The 25,537-nt window shown below is 43.2% G+C and overlaps 2 protein-coding genes across 3 annotated transcripts; one reads left to right on the top strand and one right to left on the bottom strand.

Annotated features, from left to right (window-relative positions):
• Window positions 1–4,163: 4,163 nt before the first annotated feature.
• LOC137783626 (KN motif and ankyrin repeat domain-containing protein 1-like) lies at window positions 4,164–14,095 on the bottom strand. Its single transcript, XM_068573772.1, has 12 exons — window positions 13,954–14,095; window positions 12,597–12,694; window positions 9,300–11,882; window positions 8,562–8,705; window positions 7,988–8,084; window positions 7,730–7,897; window positions 7,566–7,653; window positions 6,669–6,888; window positions 5,738–5,880; window positions 5,220–5,420; window positions 4,947–5,042; window positions 4,164–4,515 (listed from the first exon to the last, which is right to left on the bottom strand). Exons 2-12 carry the CDS (start codon window positions 12,631–12,633, stop codon window positions 4,456–4,458), a joined length of 3,837 nt encoding a protein of 1,278 aa, XP_068429873.1. The 5' UTR covers window positions 12,634–12,694; window positions 13,954–14,095; the 3' UTR covers window positions 4,164–4,455.
• LOC137783627 (fructose-1,6-bisphosphatase 1-like) lies at window positions 13,717–19,170 on the top strand. Of its 2 annotated transcripts, none has more exons than XM_068573774.1 (9): window positions 13,717–13,793; window positions 16,135–16,502; window positions 17,016–17,178; window positions 17,257–17,349; window positions 17,491–17,631; window positions 18,064–18,201; window positions 18,320–18,439; window positions 18,571–18,760; window positions 18,995–19,170. In XM_068573774.1, exons 2-8 carry the CDS (start codon window positions 16,333–16,335, stop codon window positions 18,757–18,759), a joined length of 1,014 nt encoding a protein of 337 aa, XP_068429875.1. In that variant the 5' UTR covers window positions 13,717–13,793; window positions 16,135–16,332; the 3' UTR covers window position 18,760; window positions 18,995–19,170. The 2 variants fall into 2 exon arrangements, with proteins under 2 accessions (XP_068429875.1, XP_068429874.1); XM_068573773.1 differs by having other exon boundaries at window positions 18,992–19,170.
• The last annotated feature ends 6,367 nt before the right edge of the window (window positions 19,171–25,537 follow it).

The following is a 25,537-nucleotide window of genomic DNA, read 5'->3' as shown; positions in this document are numbered from 1 at the left end:
TCTGGATCTTAACATATTAGTCCAACCTGCAGCAACACGGGAGAGTTAATGCAGTGGGTGCACGGTGCACGCGCGTCACGGCCACGAGGGGACCTCGGAGGGGTCACGTCCCTACCCTGACATATGATTTGTAAATGACTAAAGACGTCATCAGATCCACCAAAAGTAGTCGTCTACCTTTTTTAAAAAAAAAAAACAACTGTGTCTGCAGGCTACTGCTGTGACGTGTGTGCTTGTCGTAGCATATGTGGTTGATCAAAAACATGCACGTTTCCTCTGGCTCTCCAACATCCAACATGTGGCCGCTGGTTAAAGAGGAAACACGCACTGTTTGATGCTTTTTAACACAACTTTGTGCCAGATGTGCGCGCACTGACCGGTGAGAAGCTGCTGATCACTTCAGACTGTCCAGGGGCCGAGACCACCTGCAGAGTACCAGCACCCACCAGCAACAATGATGACAAACACATTACAAATACTATATATATATATATATATATATATATATATATATATATATATATATATATATATATATATATATATATATATATATATATACATGCATACATACATACATACATACATGTACATATATATAATACAGATGCAGCCCACAGTGTCTCTCCCTCGTGTGTGTTGAGCCGCAGAATTCCAGCACTGTGATTAATGAAAATAACATTGACTCAGATTACACTTCATGTGTGAGCCAAGAGCATCTCAGCCTCACGGAGCTGCTGAGCAGCAACAGTTTCAGCAATAACTGTGGACTGCGTGGTTCTGGTTTGCATGGTTTTCATACACATCTGGTTTCCCTAAATTAATTCTCTCCCTCGACACATTATGCAGAAAATGCTGCTTTATAGCAGCAAACAACGTCAGAACTCACAGGATGGACATGAACGGTTGTGTTGCTTGTTCTTTAAAGTCAGGGAAGTCAATCTTTCAGCAGCTGGACACTTCTTACCATAAACAGGTTAAAACATCTGTGTTAGACATGTGCAACGTTCGATTAGAAATCTCCTGAAACATAGTTTTAGGCTTTTTCAGGCCTGAAAGTTTTCCGTTCCAGTTAAAGTGTGGGGGGAAATAAATCTTGAGTTACCACCAAACCTCAGCTGGAGTCATGTTGAGTCACATATCCTGATTGGTGCGAGGAAATATGAGACATGACCCTGACAAAAACATGTGGAATAAACAAAACTAAAGTGGGTTGTATAGTGTGTTTTTCATGGCCTATGATGTGACCCGGTGCGTGGTAAATCATACACAAGTTGTCAGAAACCCCAAAAATCCAAATAAATGTAGTTTGTATACCTCATCACCAACACTGTTACGAACAACTCAATCAGTTTTTAGTGGAAAATACACGTTCAAACATTTGATTAGGTGCATTTCAAAAAGCTAAATATAAAATGCATTGATCTACTATAACATGTATGTTTTCCTGGATTTTATTTGCATTTTAAATATTTTGAATGCATGGGGTGATGCAGACACACAGAGATGAGACACCTCTAAGGATTTAGACTGAAAGTAAACTTTATTTATGTGTATTTATAGTGTTAAACATTTCTCTGACCTCCTGTTTCGGTTCCAGAAAGCCAGAACTCGAGTGTCAACGTGATTTCCTCGACATCTTGTTTGATGTAATACATTCAACATACATATGTACATACATTCTAATAAAAGTGTACGTTTCTTTTTTCTTTTTTTTGATTCTTACATCACGTGTCGCTTACTGTGTGGATGTTGTGTATCAGCACCAGTGTTGTGGCCTTAGCTACTCAGCATGTTGTGAGTCAGCATCGGCGTCTGAATCTTTAGGGTTATAAGCCGTTCAGCCGCAGCCGACGAGATAATTAGCCGTCTAGTCGCTATAGCAATGCTCTTCCATCTGCAGGGGCGGAGAACTCGTGGTGCTTTTTTTGGGTAAATATCAGATGTGACGTGGAGAAGAAATATTCAACATATACGATGTACATCTATACGAAGACATGGAGCCAATAATACATAATAATCCAGAGGGTGTTACACCCCAAACCTCCTGCAGCAGCATGTGCACTGTGAGCACGTCGTCCTCTGCACACTGAAAAGATGTATTGTGCTTGCATGTTTTTTAAAAAAAAACAAGGGAGCTCGTATTGTGTTGATTTACACTTGTTTTAAATTGCTCGTATGAAAATATGTCCTCACACACATTAAGGTGCGATGGAGTTTCTCCTCCTCGGTGTAAAGCGGCTGGGTCAGCCCCCCCCCCCCCCCCCCCCCTCCTTCTCCTCCTCCACCCCCACCAGATGAAACGGATATCATTTCAGCGTTATGTTCCCATGAACCACTTGCTCAAACCCGCTGATTGTTACCATGGCAACTGCAAATTTTTGATGGTGGACCTTGTAGAGCATTGTGTTTTATTATATTGCCGTCGCTGGAATATGAAATATGAGTCATATGAGCGCTCTCAGTCACACTAATGGGAACCAGCAGCAGCAGCAGCACAAGCACCACTTTCAAAAGCTTTCACACATGTGCAAAATATAAAAACATTGGGCAGAAAATACACACAAAAAACAACTATAGAATAAATAAGTCACGCCATGTTTCACTAACTTTGAAAATATCTTTTATTGTTGACATTTTTTGCAAATATGTCAGGAAAAAATAAGTAAATTCACACCATTATTACTTCTTAACCTAACAAAAATCACAAAAATATGCAAAGATATGAAATATTGAATACCGTAATAAATGCAGAGTTGAATTACTGACCCTATTTATTTCCAATGTCGCCCCACAAACTCTCTTTTCTCCAGCTGGATGGAATAATAATTCAAACAGCCTGGACGTTTTATATATATATATATATATATATATATATATATATATATATATATATATATATATATATATATATATATATATATATATATATATATATATAAATATATATATATATATATATATATATATATGTATTACCGCGGCACATCCTGAGTGTTTGATACAGTCTTCTTATCTTATTCTAAAAGCTGAAATATGGATTTAATTGCAAGTGAGTGCAAACAAAGATGGAGCCCCGTGCACTCTGATCAGGCCGCGGGTCACAAAGACAAACACACAAACACAACAAAACATGAACCCGTCTTTTATGCCGGTCTCCTGAATAGAGGTTAAAGCATCGGTCATGTCCTTATGGAATAGTCGATAACAGCTCATGCACTGAAATACATAATGGTGAAACAAGTGTGTGCAGGATGGAAAACACACGTTGTGATAAACAAAAGGAGTATAGCGGTGAGGCGTCTGTGAAGGAACACAGTGCCAGGTGTCAAACTGGTTTCTGCCAGGCGGAAAATGGGGAAAAGAAGTGTCGAATACACTCTGAAGTCTCAACAGGCTTCTTTTTTCAATCGGTTGAGTCACTTAGAAAGAGAAATGTGAGAAAACGTTCATGCACGACGCCCACTGGAACCTGCTGGAATGGAAACTTTGCTGTAAAGGAATTAGAAGAAGAAAAAAAAGGCTGCATAAAATAAGCTTTTACCCACTTAAAGGTCTTCAAAACTATTTTTGGGAGACCCAGGAATGGATGTTTAACACACAATAAATGTCTATTATGAATATACTGTGCATGACTAGTGGCTTTATTCACAGAAGAGAACACACCCGGCTGTCATCAGCGTCACGAATATCCATCAAAAACATCTTAAGTGAGACTTTGAGGAGATTGACGCCAGCAGCCGATTAGCTTAGCTTAGCACAGCTCAATAACACAGCAAAGCTCAGTAATAAAACACAATGTGTCTCATGTGTTTGATCTGTAGACCCAAATGGCATCACTATTCCCAAAAATGTATTGTATTTCCCAAAATGTTGAACTCTTAACAACCATGAATGTTAGCTTGAATGTAGCCGTAGCTTTAGTGATGAAACGATCAAATAAAACGCGTTTAAAACATTCAAAACAAACTGTATATCATGCTTGAAGCAGCACATAGACAGCAAAAGTATCAACATATAACACAAACATTTTTTTTTCTTTCTATTACAGTAAAAATGTTGTGTTTTTTTTCTAGAATAATTGACGGAATCAATGTAGCTATCTGTCATCTTTTTAAAATTAATTTACAACTTAATGAGTTTTTTGTATCATGTTGTGATAAAATGTTGCATTTACGTATCATTTAAGACAATTTAAAGAAAACTTTGAAGCAATAGTATGTTCATAGAGTAATAAAACATTCTTCCATGCATCTCCTACCTGCTGAGTTACATCATAGTGTGTGTGCACACACTGTTGTGTACATGCTTCAGAGGTTAGACAAGAGTGTCTGAAACGCTATGTTTGGCTCCGACATTGTTTAAATCTGACATTGTTTAAATCTGACGTTGTTGGAATCTTCCTCGTTTGATGTGAAGGCTTTCAGACTGAATCTCCATCAGGAAGCTTCCGTCTCATTCCAGGAGAGTTCTGCCGCCAGCGGAGGAGAGAGACTTCCCACCGAGACGAGCCGCCTGAAGACACATGAGGACAATTTAAAAAGCTTTCTGGAGAACGTGTGAGTGAGATAATGTGTAGTTTGAGTGTGAGTGAGATAGTGTGTAGTTTGAGTGTGAGTGAGATAGTGTGTAGTTTGAGTGTGAGTGAGATAGTGTGTAGTTTGAGTGTGAGTGTGTAGAGTTTGTAGTTTGAGTCTGAGTGAGATAGTGTGTAGTGTGAGTGAGATCATGTGTAGTTTGAGTGAGAGAGTGTGTTGTGAGTAAGAACGTGTGTATTTTGAGTGAGATAGTGTGTAGTTTGAGTGTGATCGTGTGTAGTATGATAGTGTGTAGTTTGAGTGTGTGTAGTTTGAGTGTGAGTGAGGTAGTGTGCAGCTTGAGTGTGATAGTGTGTAGTTTGAGTGTGAGTGAGACAGTGTGTAGTTTGAGTGAGATTGTGTTCGTACCGTCTGTCCTTTGCAGAAGTTTGCGCGCGCATAAAGAAGCACTGCGATGTCATTATGTCCCGCCTCCAGAGCGATTGACAGGGCTGTGCTTTCATCCTGCAAACACACACACACACACACACACATCAGAACCGCTGCTTGTTGGACCTTTACAGACAGACACGCTGTACGCTCATAAGTTACATTTTATTTCTCTGAGTCACACTGAATGGAAACTGTTGTCCGCTCTGAGACAAAGATGGCGGCTCCGTGACACAGTAGCGACTCACATACACTGTCAGTCAGCGCGGCGTCGCAGTCCGGCCGCGCCAGCAGCAGCCGCGCCGCGTCGGCGTGGCCGTGCTCGCTGGAGCACATGAGTGCCGTGGAGCCCTCGTGGTCCTGCAGGTTGACCTCGGCGCCCTGAGCCAGCAGTGCCCGCACCATGGCCGTCCGGCCGTGGCTCACCGCCAGCATGAGGGCCGTCTGCCCGGCCTGCACAGGAGGGGCGGGGGGAGAGTACGGTTACCACAACTCATCACGGAGAGTCTTTTTATTTATGGTTCTGCAATGATCTAATCCTTTTACTGGACTGTAAATTAGAAACAGGGACGTATTAACCCACATCCTCTATCTTTATTTCACAATTTCTTTTGTATTTTTTACATCTACACATGACCAAAACCTCTGACATTTAAACGTCAGATTAGAACTACAAATACAGCAACCCCCCTCTCAGAGGGGAAAAAATACTAATATAGTATTACAAAAATCCAGCATAAGCAGTGCAACACAACAGAGGACAGGCGGACCTGGCTGGCCTTGGCGTTGACGTCCCCGCTGCTGAAGAGCTGCTCCACGACGCTCATGTCCTCTGGTCGCTCCACAGCGGCGAGAGCGGCCAGCATGATGGGCGTGTAGCCTGCTTTGTTCTGCTGGTTGACGTTACACACCTCTGGAGTGGAAAGCACATGGAGATTAATGGAAGAAAGAGGTTTCTGCATTAAACCCCTTTTCCACCCGTATTGACTGTGTGAGCCGGCTGTGTATCAGCATCCTTTGTTCTTTTCATGTCTGCCTGTTAAAACATTACTACTTCTTTTTTTGTATGTGTTGTATAAATACAGTTTTGTGTTATCGACCACACAAGATATGTTTTAGATCAAACATGAGACTGATTCAACAAATAAGCGTTAAGTGTTACAACTACACATAAAATACGTTGTTTTTTTACAACATGTTTGCTGTCACATCTAAGAGCCAATCAGATCACTGATGTGGCGTTTCCCATCATGCACCGGGCCACGCAGTCGATGGAGAGCCGCTGCAGCCGCCTCGCTCTCATAAGATTAACGTTGACCGTGCGTGTGTGCACAACGTCGGAGCGAGTCGGGATCTAGTCGGACACAAATCTAATCAGCATGCATTGCACACGGCGATCGATTCTGCAGTAGCTCGCAAGCTAAAACAAGTGTGAGCAGAACTTCTGTTTTTCTGTGATTATTGTTTTGTCATAAAAGCTTGTTGTTGTAGCAAGCTTTTACCCCTGTGATCCTAAATGCTCCTGGGTAAGTTAACAGGATGTATTTTAAGTCAATGGACTGGAACTCACTGTACTACACTTATTTTTATAGACACAAAATTACCACATGATCAAAGTATCTCTCTCAATCTGCCCCCTGGTGGCTACTGCGGATCACAGCAACGTCACAGAGCTCTGGTCCCCCTCCCTCCCCCGCGTACCGGCATCGAGCAGCTTCTTGACGATGCCAAAGTTGGAGTGAGACACGCTGTAGTGCAGAGCCGTGTTGCCGTTGCCGTCGGCCATATTGGCGACGTGCCGCAGAACTTCGGGTGAGATGAGCCGCAGTGTGGACAAGTGATCCGCCATGGCGTCGGGGGAGGCCGCCTTGTGGCTGGACACAGAGAACCACTCGCGCTGGAGCGTCTGCAGACAGTCGTGCTGCAACGGACAAAGAAACAAAAAGTTTAAAAAAAGAAGAAACGAAAACGTCAAAGTGTTTGTTTACAATCATGAATGCCTGGAAAATTCCCATAATTCAGCGTGAAGAGACATTTTAAGAATATATTTACGACAAAGGCGCAACTGAAAGAACTCACAAAGAGCATCAACATTAAAATGTTTAAAGAATATATCATAAAGGAAGAGCTTTAACAATCTGTCTTATATTGCGACGTGTTTACGGTTTTATTTGTCGGTATGTCTCGAGAGGAAATCTGTTTTGATTTTCATATTCAATATACTTGTTTTTCTCCATTTGTATAGCAAATTATTGTAAAGGAAAGAGTCTATAACTTATATATATCATTGTTTTCAAGTTCAGGATAAATGACAGAAAATTACAGGGCGACGCATTCCTGTTCTTTCCTGTTCTGTTCACTGCCAGAGCTTTTATTTTAAAATGTCTTGAACACACCCACCTCAACATTGCTCCACTTCATTCAGGGACATGCCATTAAACGTGCACACACACACACACACACACACACACGCACCCAAACAAACAAACATACATACACATACACATACATACACAGACACACACACACACACACACACACACACACACACACACACACACAGTGACTCTAATGCTGAAGCTAACAAACAGAACACACCAATCCCCCGCTGGATAAAGCTGTGGCATCACTCAGGTGCGTCTTTAGGGCTTGACAGGCTGAGATCATGGCTTCACTCGTCTTCCACCTGAGAGGAAACAAAATGCAGGTTCAGAAGATCCCGAAAGCTCGACTCTCGTTGAAAACCTCCGGCGCTGCATTACCTCTGTGTGTGGGACTTTGCAGCCCCTTTGGCCCCTTTGCTGGATCCACCTTTGCCCTTTCTGCCGTCCTGAGAAGCTTCCCTTGACCTGTGGCTTCCTCTGCTCTCCGCCACCTCAGAGTCAGGCTTTTCGCTGGCAGACGGCTCATAAGAGGATGTGGGGTCCAACCTTTAGGGGCAAGAACACAAGGAGCGCACGCACTGAGCATATGTTCAGACACTAAAGTTGTGATTCATTGATAGTGTAGACATAAATTACCCTGCAGTCACCCTCAGGAGCCTCATGCTCCTCCTGTTGCGGCCGCGGTCACTGTTTTGTTTCCTCGTCACGGACACAGCGGCGTCAGCTGACCTGCCTGCAAGCAACCCATCAACCATCTCAACTCATCACCTGTTTAAAATACAGCACATCTAAAGAAACGTAAAGAAACCATCAAGATAAATGGTAGATTTATATCTGTGATTTCTTTTTATATTCTTATACAATCAGAAAAGAAGGTTCTGCGGCTCCTCCTACGAAAAACATTCAATTTTAGACGTTCAGCCACTAACTGGCATGTGGTATGAGACGCCCTCCAAAAAAACAAAAAAACAAATCATTCCAAACATTACAAGTGTCTCCCTCTGAAAGCCAACATGCCGAGCCACAGGCCGCCACTTCCGCTCAGCCCAACGAGGGGTTTAAACTCGGCATGGCTGGCGGTCTAGAAGTGAAATATTTTTAAACTTTACTTTCACAGAGACAGAATTATTGACCCACCTTCACAACACATTGACACACACACACACACACACACACACACACACACACACACACACACACGCATGTTTACCATGCCGAGCTGCTGAGGATGTCTGCTGTTCCAACATCTGTATCATTCTTTTCACTTCTGAATCACCGCCACCTGGTTGGCAGATTGCTTGGTTTGCTTTGTCAAACTTAGAAGAGTCCACCAAGAGTTGAGGCTCTCTGCTGACTGCGACAAAGGAAGAAGGATATCAGTGCCGAGATGGCGAATTGCATATAGTATATTACATCAGAGAGATTGTAAGCCACCATTCGAGGTACCTAAAGGAGTTTTTGACAAGTATTGCTGCACTATAGAGCAGTGGTTTGATCGCTTTGTCCACATTTTGTTTGCATGCATATGGGTCAAAGTAGAGCAGTATTTGTAGTCAAGTCGACAAAGATGCATACTATTCATTAGTTTATTCAATCATCAGATCTCTAAAACAGTGATCTCCACGAAGAATCACAAAGAAATACTACTTTAAATATCGAAAATGAGTCATTTAGGATTAAAAAAAAGCATAAAAAAGACCAATCCACTAAAGGGAGCTTAGTGGACTAAGATCAAACAGGAAGTTCTAATTCAAAGGTTTAGCGAGTGATATGGTGTTGATTGGCTCTTCAACTACCTGAAAACTGGTAGCTGTAAGATGCCAACAAACAAAGCATTGCACCAACAAATGAACTAAAAAAGACGGCTGCTAGTCTTATAAACGTGGATGTGTTAAGACAACACGTAAATCTGCGCGGGGTTCTTTTAACACTACATCGACAGTGTTACCTGGTTCCTGAGGATCTAAACGGTGGACTTCTGCTCCTCCTTGCTCTGCAGCTTCGCAGGACAGATTGAAACCGGCACTCCTTTGGCTCCCGTGTTGCTGAATAATGCCTTCCCTCGGCTGAGCGTGGCGGTCTTCTGCGAGAAGCTCCCCGTGCTCCCGGAGGAGCCAATGCATCTTCTCGATGTAGTGGTTCAGCTCGGGGTCCCACTTGCACTGTGTGGACTGCTGGGCGGTCTGGCCCCCAGGTGTCCCGGACGAAGCAGACAGATCCCGTATCCTCCCCTCCCCGACACCGACGCTCCTCGTCTTGACGGGGTCGGGGAGACGCGAGGGTCCAGAGGCCATATTTCGAGTTTTCAACCCAACCAGGAAATTCTCATTAACGTTGGTGAATCCAACGCCAACGTCTCGGGTTAGGTTGCCAACTGTCCCCGGTGTTGATTTCAAGGCGTTTCCTGCCAGATTTTCGGTTCCTACACCGATCGTGCGGGTCTCCGGGGTGCATTTGTCGTCCTTGAGCCTGTTGCCGACTGACACTGTCCTGGTAACAGTCTGAGTGGTGTTGGTGTGCTTGTCTTGGGTATTTAGGACAGTATTTGTGCTGGAGTCTGTGTTAAAGGCGTGCCTGGTGTTGGTACAGCGAGACACTGAGCTGGATACGGTGTTGGTACGTTGAGAAGCTGTCAGGGGCGAAGCCATGATTCCTAGATCCACGCCTCTGACTTGATCTGTGGCGATTCCTTGAGAAACCACTTCCTTCGCCTCGCCGATGATCACGTCGACAGAACAGTCCCCACAGCCCACCGATTGATACTTCATCTTTCTTTTCTTAGAGCCCAGGTTCTCCACTGGTACCTCTGTGTTGGTTTCTGCATCATGTGACTTTATCTCCATCCCAACTCCTCGTGTGTTTGTCTCCACTCGGATCCCCACGGCCTTCTCCTTGGTCTCCACTCGCTCCCTGACCTCCCATTGGCTCATGGGTACATCTGGTCCTGTGCCTAGCGTCTTCAGCTCCGGCCTGCAACAAGATACTCCCACCGTCTTTACCTCTGTTGTCTCCCCCGTGCCGGCATCTCGGAGCTCTGTGTGATTACCGACTCCCCGGCTTGCGGTTTGAGGCCTCGCCTCGGTGCCCGTGCTCACGGTGGACGGTCTCGCAGAGGAGGCTTTATCAGCTCGGTTCCTCGCTCCCGCGGCCTGAAGCTCCAGTTTGAGACGACTCATCTCCGTCTGGAGAGCCGATTCTTTCAACTCAGCTTCTAAGTGACCAATTCTCTCCTTCAAGGCACCAATTATCAGCTGTTGGGCGTCAATCTCTGCTTCCCGTTCGGTGTAAATTCCAAGATTAACTTCGGACACTTCTGTTCCAATTGACCTCATCTCTACCTGATCAGTATGCACATATTTGTTTTCTGTTTTGGGTTTAGACACTACCGCGTCAATACCTTCATCTGATCCAAATGCGACTGATTTGATAGCCTTGTCGTGGAGGAGGCTTTGGTCTTTTCCACGCCACTCTTGCAAATGTCTGCCCTTAATGGTTCTTTCCAATGCCTGCATCTCTTTAGTCAGTTGCCTGAACTCCTTGAGGTCAGTGCAGTTACTCATCACTGCGCCTTCAAGACCTTGCTCCGTGTTCACCTGGTTCTCAATGTCCGATTTTTCCACGCTACAAGCTCTCTTCCAGACCACGTCGGTTTTGTCACTGTGGTTCCTGAGCTGGGAGACCAGTTGCCTCTTTTCCTCCTGAAGGACTGAGATTTTGACCCCGAGGATAGGTATGATTGTGACCTGCTCTTCCAGCTCCTTCAGCCTCTGCAGAGCTACTACCATCTGGTCACGAACGTGCTGAAGGTGCGTGGGGCCGAGACTTGGTACCGAGGCGGTTCTACCAGAGTTCTGAGGGCTCAGCCTGAGGCACCCTGTGCTTCCTCGACTGCCCATGGACGAGCCAAGGTGGACATGCACATCGCCTCCTGAGCCAGCGGGCCTGTTCCCATTGTTGTTTTGATTGTATGCGCCCAGGCCAGTGAAGGGGGAGGGTGACCCATGGGAGCTTACCCCTCCAAAGCTGGCCAGTCGACGGCGGGGATGTGGCTGAGGCAGAGGCTGCCTGGTCACCTCCTGGTCCAAGTGTTTGAGGGTCTCCATTAAGCTCTTTTCCGCCACGGGGCTTTGTCTTGGTGAAGCAGAAGATCTCGCAGCAGGCTGAGGCTTTGACTCGTTGGGTATCTGAGAAGGTGCCGGTGATTCGCTCCTGAAGGGTTTGCTGTCCAATGAGGAACCGTGCGGCGGAGGAAGAGGAGGTCGACCTCTGGTCGTAGACGACATGCCCAGCAGTCTCGTGTCGTCGCTGCTGCTCGATGACGACAAGGACTCCGCTGAGTGCCACTGGCTGGAAGATACGGCACTCTGTGCGTTCTCATTGTTGACGCCCACCCTGGGCCTCCTCCGAAGGCTGAGCCGCTTAATGGTGGCGCCGCGTTGGAAACAGCTCTCACACTCGAGGTAGTCCACGTCCGACTGATAACTGTAGGCAGCTTCCGGGTAGTTAGGAACACACTCGTCAGTGTTTTGACCTGCGAGACCAAGAGTGGGAAACCATATTTTATTACCTTTGCCTTTACCGTATTGCATGTGATTAAAAAAAGGAAAATATCCCCCCTAAAACTTACAAAACCAGATGTTAAATGTACAATAGCAACCCAATCAACGTGATATTTAAAATATAAATAGTTGTAACTCTCCATAACACCACAGACAACAAGATAAAAGGAAAACTCTCTGCTTTATTCCTGCTCAATACTTCCTGCCTTTAGTTTTCTTTTTTCTTTCCTTACCTTAGTGCTCTCATGAGCGACTGTTTCTATTCGGGTCGAAAGCCTCCCTTTATATCACCTCGAAATGTTTTTGACTATAAACTCTTTCTATCCCACAAGAGGAGGAGGAGGGACAGAGGAGGATTTAGCAGTTGTGGAGACACTGTTTTCAGTAGCCACTGCTCCCCAAATGGTACGTCTCTCTACATAGACTGAACACACTCTATAATTACGATGCAACTCTCCCTCAAAATGCCTCACCAAAAGACCGACCACAGTCATCTTCCAAGTATTCCAGCCACTCAGCGAACACACACGCAAAAAAAAAGCTTAATGTAATAAAAACTGGAATTCATGAAATGGTAAATATTTTTTCAATTAGTTTGTGCATTGCACATATAACATTTTCTATTATGGAAAATATAAATTGAGAAAAAGAATTTCAGGTATTGAGAAAGTAAAAGTAATAGTTACCTGACACATTTCTCCAGATGTAGCTGCCTTGAGCCATGATTTACAAAATATCAAAGACGACGCAATTCCTTTATATCCCGTTAGAAATTTGGATAAATCTGCAAATAAGGGGAAAAAAGTGGAGCAGCTATAGATCACTTCTTGATAAAAGGCCTTTACTGACTTCTCTCTCTCTCTCTCTCTCTCTCTCTCTCTCTCTCTCTCTCTCTCTCTCTCTCTCTCTCTCTCTCTCTCTCTCTCTCTCTCTCTCTCTCTCTCTCTCTCTCTCTCTCTCTCTCTCTCTCTCTCTCTCTCTCTCTCTCTCTCTCTCTCTCTCTCTCCTGACCAACAGCTCCAGCAGTCAATAACAGCTGACCTTACAATGCTTACATACAGGAAATGCAATACCGGGCTTTGACATATTATAGTTAATTCTGCAAAAAAGCACCAGGAGCAAAAGGCCAAAGTCTCGGTGCACAACAGTGACTCGCAGGATCACAACAGCGTATCACGTTCTCCCCGGTAAGCAGCACCTTCTGTTCTCGGCACACGGCGCCTTAAAGGAGAGCAAAGAATGCACAAACTTCTGGCAGCGTCTTGTTCAGTACATATTTTGAACAGTCAAGTGGTGTTTTGTGTCTGATGGGTGAGGAGAGATGAGTTTGTTCCAGCAGCAAGAGCCTCGTGACTCAAAGGAGAAGAGAACATGTAATGTGCAGACAAGGAAAGGAGAAGAGAAATATGGTAATGTCACAGAATATAAAGAACTGTAGACATACATTCAACATCAACACAGTCTCCTTCTCCGTCTAACATGAATCATTAACATGTAACATTTTGTGCATGTGTCAAATATATTTAAGAAAAATATTTTAAAATATTTTTTCTAAATATATTTTATATATGTATTTTTTTTAATTAAAAAAAATATTACATATATAAATATAAAATAATATAATATAATATAATATTTTAATTATTAATATATACATAAAATATAGCAGCTTCCAGTAAAGGGGTCAAGTAGGCGTGGCTTTGTTTTAAGGGGTCACAGAGAGAGTGGTTGGGTCCAGGACGGGTGTTTTCAGGTTTTTTATGGAATAGACCAAAAAGTTTTTTTCCCCCCTTTTTCTATTGTGCAGCCAGGTGTTCAGCTAGCCCTCATCAACTCTCCCCTAAACTTTTGACACGTACAGAACCTCCTGCAACAGGCAACAGGTACGTACTTCTGGGAAAAACAAGATATTCTCCAGTTAAAGATGACATTATTGCAATATGTCACAAGTTTCACGTCCAGGTTCAACTTAAACTTTGCACAACTCTCCCTGGACCTCGACTGACGCTAGCTAGCTTGCTAGTGTGATGGGATGTCACTCACCTGTGCAGGAGGAGCAACAACTAAGTGAGCTGATGACGTTCAAAGTGTCAAAGTGAGAGATGGAGACGCTAATTGAGAGATGGACTAGTTCATGGACAAGCGAGCTAGTCTTTTCCTCGTTTACCCTCTTTTACAAACGTTGTATTGGTCTGTGAAACAAAATAAGTTTTCATGCTGCAGCGGTGGAAGCGCTACTGCGCATGTGCGCAGAGCTGTCAACATGCACGGCAGCTGCTGCGGGGAGTCAGGTGATAAATGGCCCTCGGTGAAATATTGATGATGTACTTTCCTCTGTGACTACATGTTTATTTATTGTCTCTGATGCATTCTTCCTACAACTTTCTGCTACCGAAAGAAGCGCTGGTTAAGTTGCATATTTGGACCAATAATATTATGATATATTTAGAATTAAATTGTCTCTTAACACACATTTCTAGTATATATTAACTGTAAAAAGCTAAGTATTATATTGGCGTGAATAGTCATTTAACCATAGCATTCCACGTATTAAACTAAATCATAGTATCAAATGACAGAAATAAGTTGGTCTGAAATTTTAGGGAAGAAGGAAGTGAGTGCCTTTTTAAACATTCAGAGAAATCCCCAAATGAAACTGAGAGCTGAATCATTGCCCCGACGTCATTTATATTTTATATTCATCATCTTGTAAGATGCACAGCGACATCTTGTGGACGCAGTGGGGAAATGCATGTTGCACCTTATACAATACACAAGGAATACCAAACTACCGGGAGCTTTAGTTAAGTTTGAGCGAAATAAGCAGGAAATAGGAAATAAATGTTTTTGTGTGTGTGTGTGTGTGTGTGTGTGTGTGTCTCTTTCTGTGTGTTTCAAAACCAGTTGCCTTGTCTCCTTTTTGTTGCTCTCACATTTCTTTTCCTCCACGTTTGCAGCTCCATTGTTATCATTAACCTGAAAAAGTGGTGTGTGACTAACCGTCTTGCGTCTAGATAAGGTCGAAGTTCAACTCTCCGTTGTGAAACGGGTCAAATGGCCCATGTGTGGTCCTTTTAACCTTCATGTTTGTGTCACGTAAACTCTTCGGCCGTAAACTCTTTACATGCACTCTAACGGTGTTGTGTACAATCCGGTCGGCGAGGACAGAGAGTCCCATGGTTTGCACTTTACACTTCTTCAGGATCCTGCAGGGAAGGAATGCCCTCGCAGCAGTTATCATGCATCTAGACCACCGCTAGTCAGACATATCTGTGCACCGGATTGTTCCAGAAAGGGAACTATTGCATGGGCAATGTTAGTGACTGTCATAGAAATGAGCTGAATGAAGCATGTTCATTTTGCGGCACTGTAGAAAAAAACTAATGAACATTTAAACAATTACAAAAATAGATGAAGAGCATTTGTTGATGTAGTGTAAGTACATATGAATTAGACTTTATTAAGAATGTAGTGTAAACATTGCTTCAGTTAAAAGGTTTTGGAATAATTCTGCACGAGGAACACAACAAGATCCAATTGTCACAGAAGTCTTTTAAAATGGTTATTTCCAGGTCTGGAAAAGTCCTTTAAAAATAAAAACCCCAAAAGTGTATAGTAAAAGTCCTGTAAATGTGTTATATTCATGTCTTCATGACAATCATTTACGCTGAGTTTGAAATAATGAATGTGCTTTTAAAAGAAAGAGGCTCAAAATATAAGCAGGCATACATACAGCCATCTATATAAAGGTTTATTCTTTGAATCAAACTATTGTCTCTCATTCATTTGTGTCATTTAAGGTTTACTGTATGCTTTGAATCCTCATTGTTAGTTTAAATACTACATTTTATCCCTTTTTACTGTTTAGACACAGACTTCACCACGTTTGCTCATCGACAGCTGGTTTAAAGTCACGGAAATGTGGTTAAAAGTCGTGGAAAAATCCTTAAAATGTGGTTAAAAGTGATGGGAATTTAGTTGAAGTCCATTGAAATCCATTGCTCACAATGTGTATGAACCCTGGTTGTTTTATGTGTTACGTCCCTCAATTTTGACCTAAACATTTTATTCATACAAAATGTTGCTGACGTTCTGTTTTGCAGAACCTTGATCAGAACAGACTGAGAGAAACAACAACACAAAGCTGTAATCGGGAGATTGACTCATTGACCATTGTTACTTTAAAACCCACTATCTTTGAACTTTGCTCTTTCAAACCCGCAGTTAAAGAAGCGATCGCACCAACCCCTCGTGGCGTGGAAAGACCCTTTCTGATTGGTTGCCAGAGCCGCACACCCCCCTCCCCCCTCCCCTATCTCGGTTCTAGAGTCCACTTTTACTTTTGGGTCCACGCTCACCTGTTGCACTTTGCGACACTCGGCCCCGATTCCCTATTCCCGATCCTGCGCCCGACGGTGAAAGATGTCTGACAAAGGAGCCTTCGACACCGACGTGCAGACCCTCACCCGGTTTGTTCTGGAAGAGGGCCGCAAGGCCCAGGGGACAGGCGAGCTCACCAACCTGATCAACTCCATCTGCACCGCCGTCAAGGCCATCTCCACCGCTGTGAGGAAGGCTGGCATCGCTAACCTGTGAGTGTTTTTAATCAAAAGAAACGGGCATGCATCTGCAATATAAAGGTGGTTTAATATTAATGATGACAGGAGCTGTAGTTTACACCATTTATAAGTCAAGGTTCCCATTTGCTGCCTTTTCATTTGCTTTTATATTATATTTGTAGCTAGTTGGCAAGTTTCTATTCCAGTCCATTCGTGTTTTGAAAAGGGACTCGATGTCTGGGAAGAACGTTTGTTTTAAGTTGCATGCAGTTTTAACTTCAGCTCTGGGGTCAAAGGTCAACTCTGTGCATGTTGTGTATTTTCCCCCAGCGCAGAGGTCAAGGAGATAATGGGCTCTTCAGACCTTTTTTTTCTCTCAGGGGTTTTAACAGAAATAACAAAACATTTCAGGGCCGTTCCTCTCCGTTTACGAGGGTTTAAAACACTTCCTCCTCTGGTTTAAAAAATAAATCGCTTCAGAGTCTATTTATTATTCTATTCCTGTTCTGATTCCTTCGGTCTGCCCCTCTCTCCTCCCTCGGTAAGTTATGGCATCGCCGGCAGCGTGAACGTGACGGGGGACCAGGTGAAGAAGCTGGACATCCTGTCCAACGACCTGGTCATCAACATGCTCAAGTCCTCCTTCTGCTCCTGTGTGCTGGTGTCGGAGGAGGACGAGAAGGCCATCGTTGTGGAGCCGGACAAGCGGGTACGTGCATTACGTTGATTTCCCCTTAGTCTTTCTCTGCCGTTGTTGTGATTAACATGGTTTCCTCTCGACACTCAGGGAAAGTACATCGTGTGCTTCGATCCGCTGGACGGTTCCTCAAACATCGACTGTCTCGTTTCCATCGGAACGATTTTCGGCATCTACAAAAAGGTGTTGCAATGACACGGCGATGTCCTCATGAGTAGTTTTTGCCAGAGGCGACCATGTGTTAACTTGCCGAGTCGGCAGTCATATTGGTTCCCATAATGCCGCTCTCTGTTTCTCTAAAACTTTTTCTTTGTGCTGCTCCAGACGACCGACGGTGAGCCGTGTGAGAAGGACGCGCTGCAGCCGGGCAGAAGCCTGGTGGCAGCTGGTTACGCTCTGTACGGCAGCGCCACCATGATGGTGCTGTCCACGGGGCAGGGAGTCAACTGCTTCATGCTCGACCCCGTAAGACATCACATGTTTGAATATAGATATCGTATATTAGGTTTTTCTACATACATATTTTAAATTTCTATATATTAAAAAAATATATATTTATATACACACAATATATTTATAAAATATATTTATACACACACTATATACATATATATATATATATATATATATATATATATATATATATATATATATATATATATATATATATATATATATATATATATATATATATATATAAAAATTTGTGAAGACTCAGGATTTACATCGAGCTTTTTTTTTTTTCTCAGGATTTACATCGAGCTTTTTTTATATATATATATATATATATATATAAATAAATAAAAAATCTATACTGTTTTATTACGTTGATTCCTCTTTGCTCCACGCTTGAGTTGCCGTGTCTTCATGCTGATGTGTTCTGCGTTTCTCTTTCAGGCCATTGGTGAGTTCATCTTGGTGGATCGAGACGTGAAGATCAAGAAAAAGGGCAAAATCTACAGTTTGAATGAAGGCTACGCGCAGCATTTCTATCCAGACGTGACCGAGTACTTAAAAAAGAAGAAATACCCCGAGGTAATGCCTCTTTAAACACTACTGCTTTGCAAAGGCCTAATGGGGAACAACACAAGCGGCCATCACTATATCCATACAGCATATCCTGAATATGAAGGTCATAAACTATCCATTGCAGGACGGCTCTGCTCCATACGGCAGTCGATATGTCGGGTCGATGGTCGCTGACGTTCACCGTACTCTGGTGTACGGAGGAATCTTTTTATATCCCGCTAACACCAAGAGTCCTAAGGGCAAGGTGAAGAGTGGAGCTTCCAGAACAAAACAAAAACAAAGTCTTTGATTGAGGGATATGTTCACATCATCTTTAAGTCCAGTAGCAGTAAAAACATCATCGCGTAAGTGACTCTTCCATGTGTTTCTCCACAGCTGAGGCTGCTGTATGAATGCAACCCCATGGCCTTCATCATGGAGCAGGCGGGCGGCATGGCCACCACGGGATCCATGAACGTTCTGGACATCCAGCCCACCAACATCCACGAGCGGGTTCCTGTGGTGCTGGGGTCGCCCGACGACGTGCTGGAGTACCTTTCCATCTGTAAGAAGCACGGGAAGTGAGGTATGTCACTTTTTTCAATGCGTCCACTTAATCATGGTATAGCTTCTCTTGTGTTAGCTTTCTGTTTCCATCTCTTATGTTAGCTTTCTGTTAGCATCTCTTGTGTTAGCTTTCTCTTAGCATCTCGTGTTAGCGGGTTGGTGCCGACCCGTACACGAGAGTAAGGGTATACGATGTCCATTGATTAGCAAACTTGTCTGGAATAATGCATAACTCTGTTATTTAATTCAGCAGGTCTGTGCTGAGCAACCTAAAGCAGGACTGACGATGAAGAGACTTTCTGCTCATTCCCTCAACGAAGGAAACCGGGAACCTCACCGTGCCCTGCGGTCGGCCTCCCGCGGTGCTAACGTCATCTCGCTGCTGGAAATGTTATTTGTAGACACCCTGTATGTTTTTTTTTTTTTTAAATAAAGGCAAATGACAAGACGCTCATGTTCTTCACTGAATTGCAAAAAGTCCTGTAAAGCAAGAACAGAGGTAAAAACTAAATACATTTTTGTGTTAAAGACGTTTGTTTATGGCTATTATTCTCATCCAAATTTGCAGTTTTTGTTTTTCGATGGCTGGAAAAAATAGAAGGCTTAATGGAACAATTGGGTCGAGGGACAACGGGATGTTTACACACCGTCACACCTGGAAGTTGGCAAAGTCTGATGCATTAGCCCCGGAGCAACTGGTAGACACAGGCTCTCTGTTTCCAGTCTTTATGCTAAGCTAAGCTAAGCAATCCGCTTGCTGGGATGGCGGGAGAAAGCGTGGTATCAATATTCTCACTTTGGAAAGAGAAAAACTATTAAGTCCAAGTCTATTACTTTACTTTCCCTCTGCCTCTGTGTTTCCTCGTCAGCCTCTCATAGTTCCTGGCATCAGCAGCGCACCCTGACGGGCCTTTAGTGGAGCCAGACGAGCCGCGAAGACGAACTGAGACGCACAAAAAGATTAAACGACAGGCTGACAAACTATCAAAGTTTATTTAAGAAAGCTGTCTTAAGGTCCTGTGCAAAGTCATCACACACTTTTCCTTGTGTGCCGTATAGCTTCCAGCCAAGGGAAAAACAAAATAGATTAAAAGTCTGATATGGAACTTTTATAAGCTTTTAATAACGCCACAGCACAATAACACAGTTGTGTGTGTCTCTGGCTGCTGATGTCACTTGGAAACTTGGCATCGAAGCGAAAAGCTCCTCTGAGAGCATAAAGGAGTTTTCTTTTCTCTTGCATCGTGGCGATCGAAAGCCTCTTGAATATTGCAAGTGAGTCATACGAAAGTCAAATTATGTGAATTGATAGCAGATGTATAATCAGACGCTGAAGCTCGAGGGCTCGCAGAACAACCTTTTTGTGTGTGTTTGGAAACAAATATAAAATGATTTCGGTCCCTCCGGCGTGTTGGGTGGAATCCATATTGTCTCTAAAAAGTTAACAGCTTCCTCTTTTTTTACTTTTTTTTTATGTGCGTTTGTCGGTGTCAGCATTTCAGACACACACAGACACACACACACACACACACATTACAGGCACAGTTGTTTATTTCCATTTTGTTCAGGCTGTGTATGATTATAGGTTACTGAGTCAATATTTAGATTTTGCAGGAAACGCAAAGACTAGCCTGTTTATTTTCCCCCTTGCTACTGTGTGTGTGTGTGTGTGTGTGTGTGTGTGTGCTCATGTTAAAGCACAAAATGAGATAACATCTCATCTGTCATACTATTGAAATTAGTATTCAAAATAGGGGGTCCACTGTACGAATTATTGTTGAATCGACTTCTTCTGCATCGCTATCTGTAAAAAAACAAACACCTATTTTTAAGCCTCGAAAATGTCGTCCCTAAACTACAAAGGATGTGTCTCTGCAACCACTAGGCGTTTTGAATAATGTTGGTGTTATAATAAAAGGTTACACATGTGCGCTGTTGTTCAGATGTGTAAATATCAGTCTATATGTTTCTGGTTAAGAGTAAATGAAGATGACACACAGAAAGAAATGAAAAGGTTTCAGGTCCACCTATAAAAAAATCACTTTCAGGATGAATCGTCTCATGTACAAAGAACGTGGACAGTTTTTTTAAAATTTAAATGAACAACAAATACAATAAAGACAACAAGTCAGATCTTTGCATCAGGGTTTCGTCCCTTTTCTTTCCATCGTGGCCCTTTTCATTTGTCTGATGTCCAGACAGGATGTGTTTACGTTCCGCTCTGATGGAGAGCGTCCTCGTGGTGCGTCTGCGGTGCGTATTTGTGGCTGACAGCTGACTCAACGACCTCCACCTCCACGTTGCAGTCAACAACTCGCTAAAGTAGAGAGCAAAGTTGACCCACCATCAAAGCAAACGATGCCTGTCAAGCTTTACATCTTATTAAAATATACTTGCTGGCACATTTTGCTGATTTTGTTTGTGTTCTCTGAAAACATGGTGATAATGTTCCCGTTTGGTGCAAGTACGCCAACATTTAATGGTCACTGTGAGCATACGGTGCTTTGTTTTTTATTAAGTCTGTTGTTGGCGCTTTTAATGTGAAAATGTTTAGTCTTGGCCTAAAGCTCAAAGCAAACACAGAAGCGGCCCTATTGACCATCAAGTCACCTGTTTGATTTGTCGTTTCCGTCTAAGTTTTTGGCCATCGCCATCTTGGCTTTATGCAACCAGAAAGGGGCAGAGCTTAATGCAACCAGAAAGGGGGCGGAGCTACGTACAACCAAGCGCTGAAAAATACATTTTAAGACAATAAAAAAGGATTAAAATTAACTTTCATGTCGTGAAAACACACAGTGAGAAGGATTTAACTTCACGGCATCAAGCCCTGTTTTTAACGAAAATCCGACTGGTTAATATAGCCGCACTGAAGTCTCCTCAACCACAAGGCCTATTTGAATAATGTATAAAGGTATAACATACAGAAAAACCTTGGGACAGAAAAAATACATATATTTTGCAAAAAATAATTCAAAGTTGTATTTTCTTATCCGAACTATATTTGCTTTATTTGACTTTCATATATAACATAGCTCTATATGTTAACAGTATGAGAGTAAGTTTGGCTTTGATTGAGTAAAGTTAAGTATTTTTCATAATTATGTTGTAAGATGAAAACAAAGTGTCTCGTCTCGAGTGTCGGCCTCTTTAATTTCCTCATAAATCTCTGGAGACAGTAGAGGGTTAAAGGTCAATGAGGGAGATAGAGATCGGGTCCCCAACAGTAGCTCAGGAGCAAAAGATGAATATCTATGGATGTATTCAGCCTCGAGACTCCCACTGTAAACACAATTCTGTCTGCCGGCTTGTGTCCCATCAGATGGTTTTATAACTCCGGTCATCAGACGACACATTGGACCCTGGTCTTGTTTAGCTCGTCCGCATGGCTTCTCTCAGCGCGGTGACAGCAGACAGACTCTTGTTTAAATTCAACATAAACTCTGAATCCCAGACCACCCTGACCGGTGCTAACTGCTAATCCAAATACTGACTCAACCTTCGCCCAGAAACTACCCATATTTGTAGCTGACTTCATGCCGCCGGGCCTTCTGCCCCACAAAATATATTTACACATCCAAAATCCCAAATTCAAACCGACAGCTAAGTGAGTGAAGTCGGCCCAAACTGATTCTTCTAAAGCCCGGTTGGGCAAAGAAGGGAACTGTTTTGTCCAAAGTTATGTTACTCGGCAACATCGACGCTTGCAGTGCACTTAACTTTTTTATTAAATATCCATCTGCTGGTGCGACCTGTGCTCGTAAGTGTCAATCTGAAGAAATTGCTGGCTATGAATCTGCACATACGACATCTTCCTTCTTTCATTCATGGTGCATCAAATGCCAGGATGTTGTGTGGTAAAAGAAAAAAAGGGGGAACAAGTCCAAATTATCTTGATTTGTTCTGTGATGACACGGGACGGGACGGTCGGCCCCGGACCACCGCTGCTGCTGCTGCGCCTCGAGAAGGGTGTGTTTGGATTAAAAGCATGTGGTTACTGTCACAGTGACAGCATCATGTGGGCTCTGACCACCAGAGTCTTTTCTACTTGTAGGATATGTGTCTAGAGTTCAGGAACAATAACTAATATATATATATAAATAATATTGGGCTTCTTTTACAGTGAGCTGCGATAATTTATAACAACTTCTATTCCTCCTTTGATCAACTGGATCAGCAATTGTAAAACCAAAATGTAACAAATCAGCTCAGGAGCTTCTGGAGTCCATCCTGAACTTCTAAGAATACTTTTTTAATGTCGGCAGAAAGATAATCTGGGATCGATGGCCATCGCTTCTTAAACGGCGTCTTCTTTTCTGCTCAAACGTTGTGATTTACTCGGGCAAATGTAAAAGGTCGCGTCTCATTTTGGGTCTCCTGAAACAGCAGCTACGCCTTTAAAGCTTGAGCTCAGAGCGCCGGCGCTGGCGGGAGGCCAGACGGACTTAGTTACAGAATGCGTCGGGGAAATGAAAGACAATCTCGCATCCTGCTCCTCCGGCTCTGTCGTGTAGGACTGTGCTTTGTGCAGACGTGCATGCAGAGTAATAATCCCACTGTGATCCCTTCTAGCTCGGGCTTAAGCGTCTCATATCGTTAAGGAAAACATAAACTCTTTCTATGCTGGCTGGAAGGAACCGTACACAATGTTGGGAAATCACGTGAAAGTAAAAAATGAAAAGACACATAAAGCATAGACTTCTATACAACCAGAGGATTCGCCACTTGGTGGTCAGGAGAGAGAATGCAGCTTCAACACATGAAGCATAGACTTCTATACAACACTTCTACATTAGCTTCTCTTTACTGACCTGGAGGTTTTCACTTGCTGTAGGTTAATATTTTACAGATATTAATGTATCATCCATTTTCTTATCAATCACCAACACTTGACATGGTGGTTGGCATAATAATTAATTCCACTATAACATGGTAGTTTATTAGGCCACAGAAAAAAAAAATTCAATCTAATTTGTGCGTGATCAAGCTGTCTGTGTTCATTTGCATCAACTTAACGTAGCGCTGATTAAATCTCAGTGAAGTTCAGGCTCTAAATCTCTTTCTAAGAGACCAGGAGTCGTTCAACACATAAAATGTACTTCCTTTATCACCTCCATCTCTTGTAATGAGGATGCTTGGTTGTCGTATCCTTCCTTTCCCCCTTTTCCTTGTCCTGGCCTCGATCTCGTGAACAAGGACTCCTTTGTCTCAGGGTTGCGTTGGCCTATCTGTCTCTGAGGGACGATTTCCTCTTGAGGAGAAACGTGATCAGGGTTCGGAGAGGAGAAGTCAGGTTTCATACGAAGCCTAAACTCCCCACGTTTGCCCTTTTCTTTTCCTTCCTTTACAGCTCCTCCTCTTTACCTCTGGGGGATATGCATGAGGTTTTATTATCTTCTCCTCTTTGAAGAGAAATGGCTCCGTTATCTTATCATCGCCAGACCACTGTCACCGAGCGTCTCTACCCCGCGGGGCTCAGCAAACCCTGGAGAGTTCCCCATTGTTTCTCATAGCACAGATTTTTACTGCGAGTGTCATCAATCTACTCATCGATTGCCATCCTTTGTGGCGGCAAAGCCTGCGTCTACATCCGTGTCTGTTTTACGATCTGTTCCAGACTCATTTAACAGCCCCCATCTGCTTTTCTTGCGAAACCCTTGAGTGAAACAACCCTGACATGAAGCGTCTCCTGTTCTGTAATCCAGCTTCATACGCTCCGTCAGGGCGCTAATCCGCTCCGTAAAAGGCATCTAGAGAGCCTTCGCTGATGGGAAATCAACAAAACAATCGCTTTGTTCGTGCTCTCACAATCGTTTTGAGATTACAAGTTCCTGAGGACTCACTCTTCTGCTCCTCCACAGTGACCCCCGGTTGAACTCGTGGCTCTCTTTTGTGAGTTCAAAGTCAGATGTTTTTTGTGTTTTTTTCCCCCTGCTTGTCTTTCCCTCCACAGGGATGCGCTCTCAAAAACATGTGGTGCCATCACAAAAACATCTCCGGTGCAAAAACAGTCAGGACAATGATGCCGGTTAGCTATAATGCTGAATGACGTCCACATTGTGAATGTCAACCACAATCCTTCTGAAAGCATTGCCCTGAAACCAAGTGTCCGCTTATTAGATGTGTTAGCAATTCATCTTGTAGGTATTGACATAGTCAAGATGTGGTTGACACAAGACAAAAGGTCTGGGAATTACTAAAGTCGGTAGGATTTATACCCTCTGGGGTGCATTGAACCAATTCAAATTATATAATTTAATCCGACACAACTAAATTAGGTTTGACCGACCGTAATAAATTGGGTTGATCCAACTCAATTATCTTCTACCAATATAATTGCTTATTCCTTAAAGAAAGCAGTTTATTAACCGTGTGAAAATCCTTTCCGTGATTTTATTAAGTTAGTTAAAAGTGTTGGGGTTTTTTTTGTGTACATTTCGCAAACAAAAACAAATGGAGGAGCGCCTCCTTTGGTGGCCATCTGAACTGCAGCGCCCCACGAAAACACAGACGGTTGTTGCTGAGCCGACTTTACTTTACAGCATCACAGTTACCACTGTTGGAGTCATCCTCTGGGGATCCTGGATGTCTAAACACGTCGTAGTTGAGCGACACACCGACATTGTGCGTCTCGTTGTGGCCGAATTCACTCACATCCAGGTGATTTGATCCGTTCTGTCTATTGTTTCAGTCGCATACCAGAAAACCCCAAAACATCACTGCAGCAACACAGACTGCAGATTTATTGTATTCACGACTGCATGCAAGTGATATTTCTTGTTTTTAGCGAAGAGCATTT

The sequence above is a fragment of the Clinocottus analis genome, unplaced genomic scaffold, assembly GCF_023055335.1.
Source record: "Clinocottus analis isolate CAN_PGR_092001 unplaced genomic scaffold, fCliAna1.0.p SCAF_13, whole genome shotgun sequence".
Taxonomy (NCBI): domain Eukaryota; kingdom Metazoa; phylum Chordata; class Actinopteri; order Perciformes; family Cottidae; genus Clinocottus; species Clinocottus analis.
The sequence above is the reverse complement of the archived record's forward strand: the minus strand, read 5'-3'. Positions and strand labels throughout refer to the sequence as shown.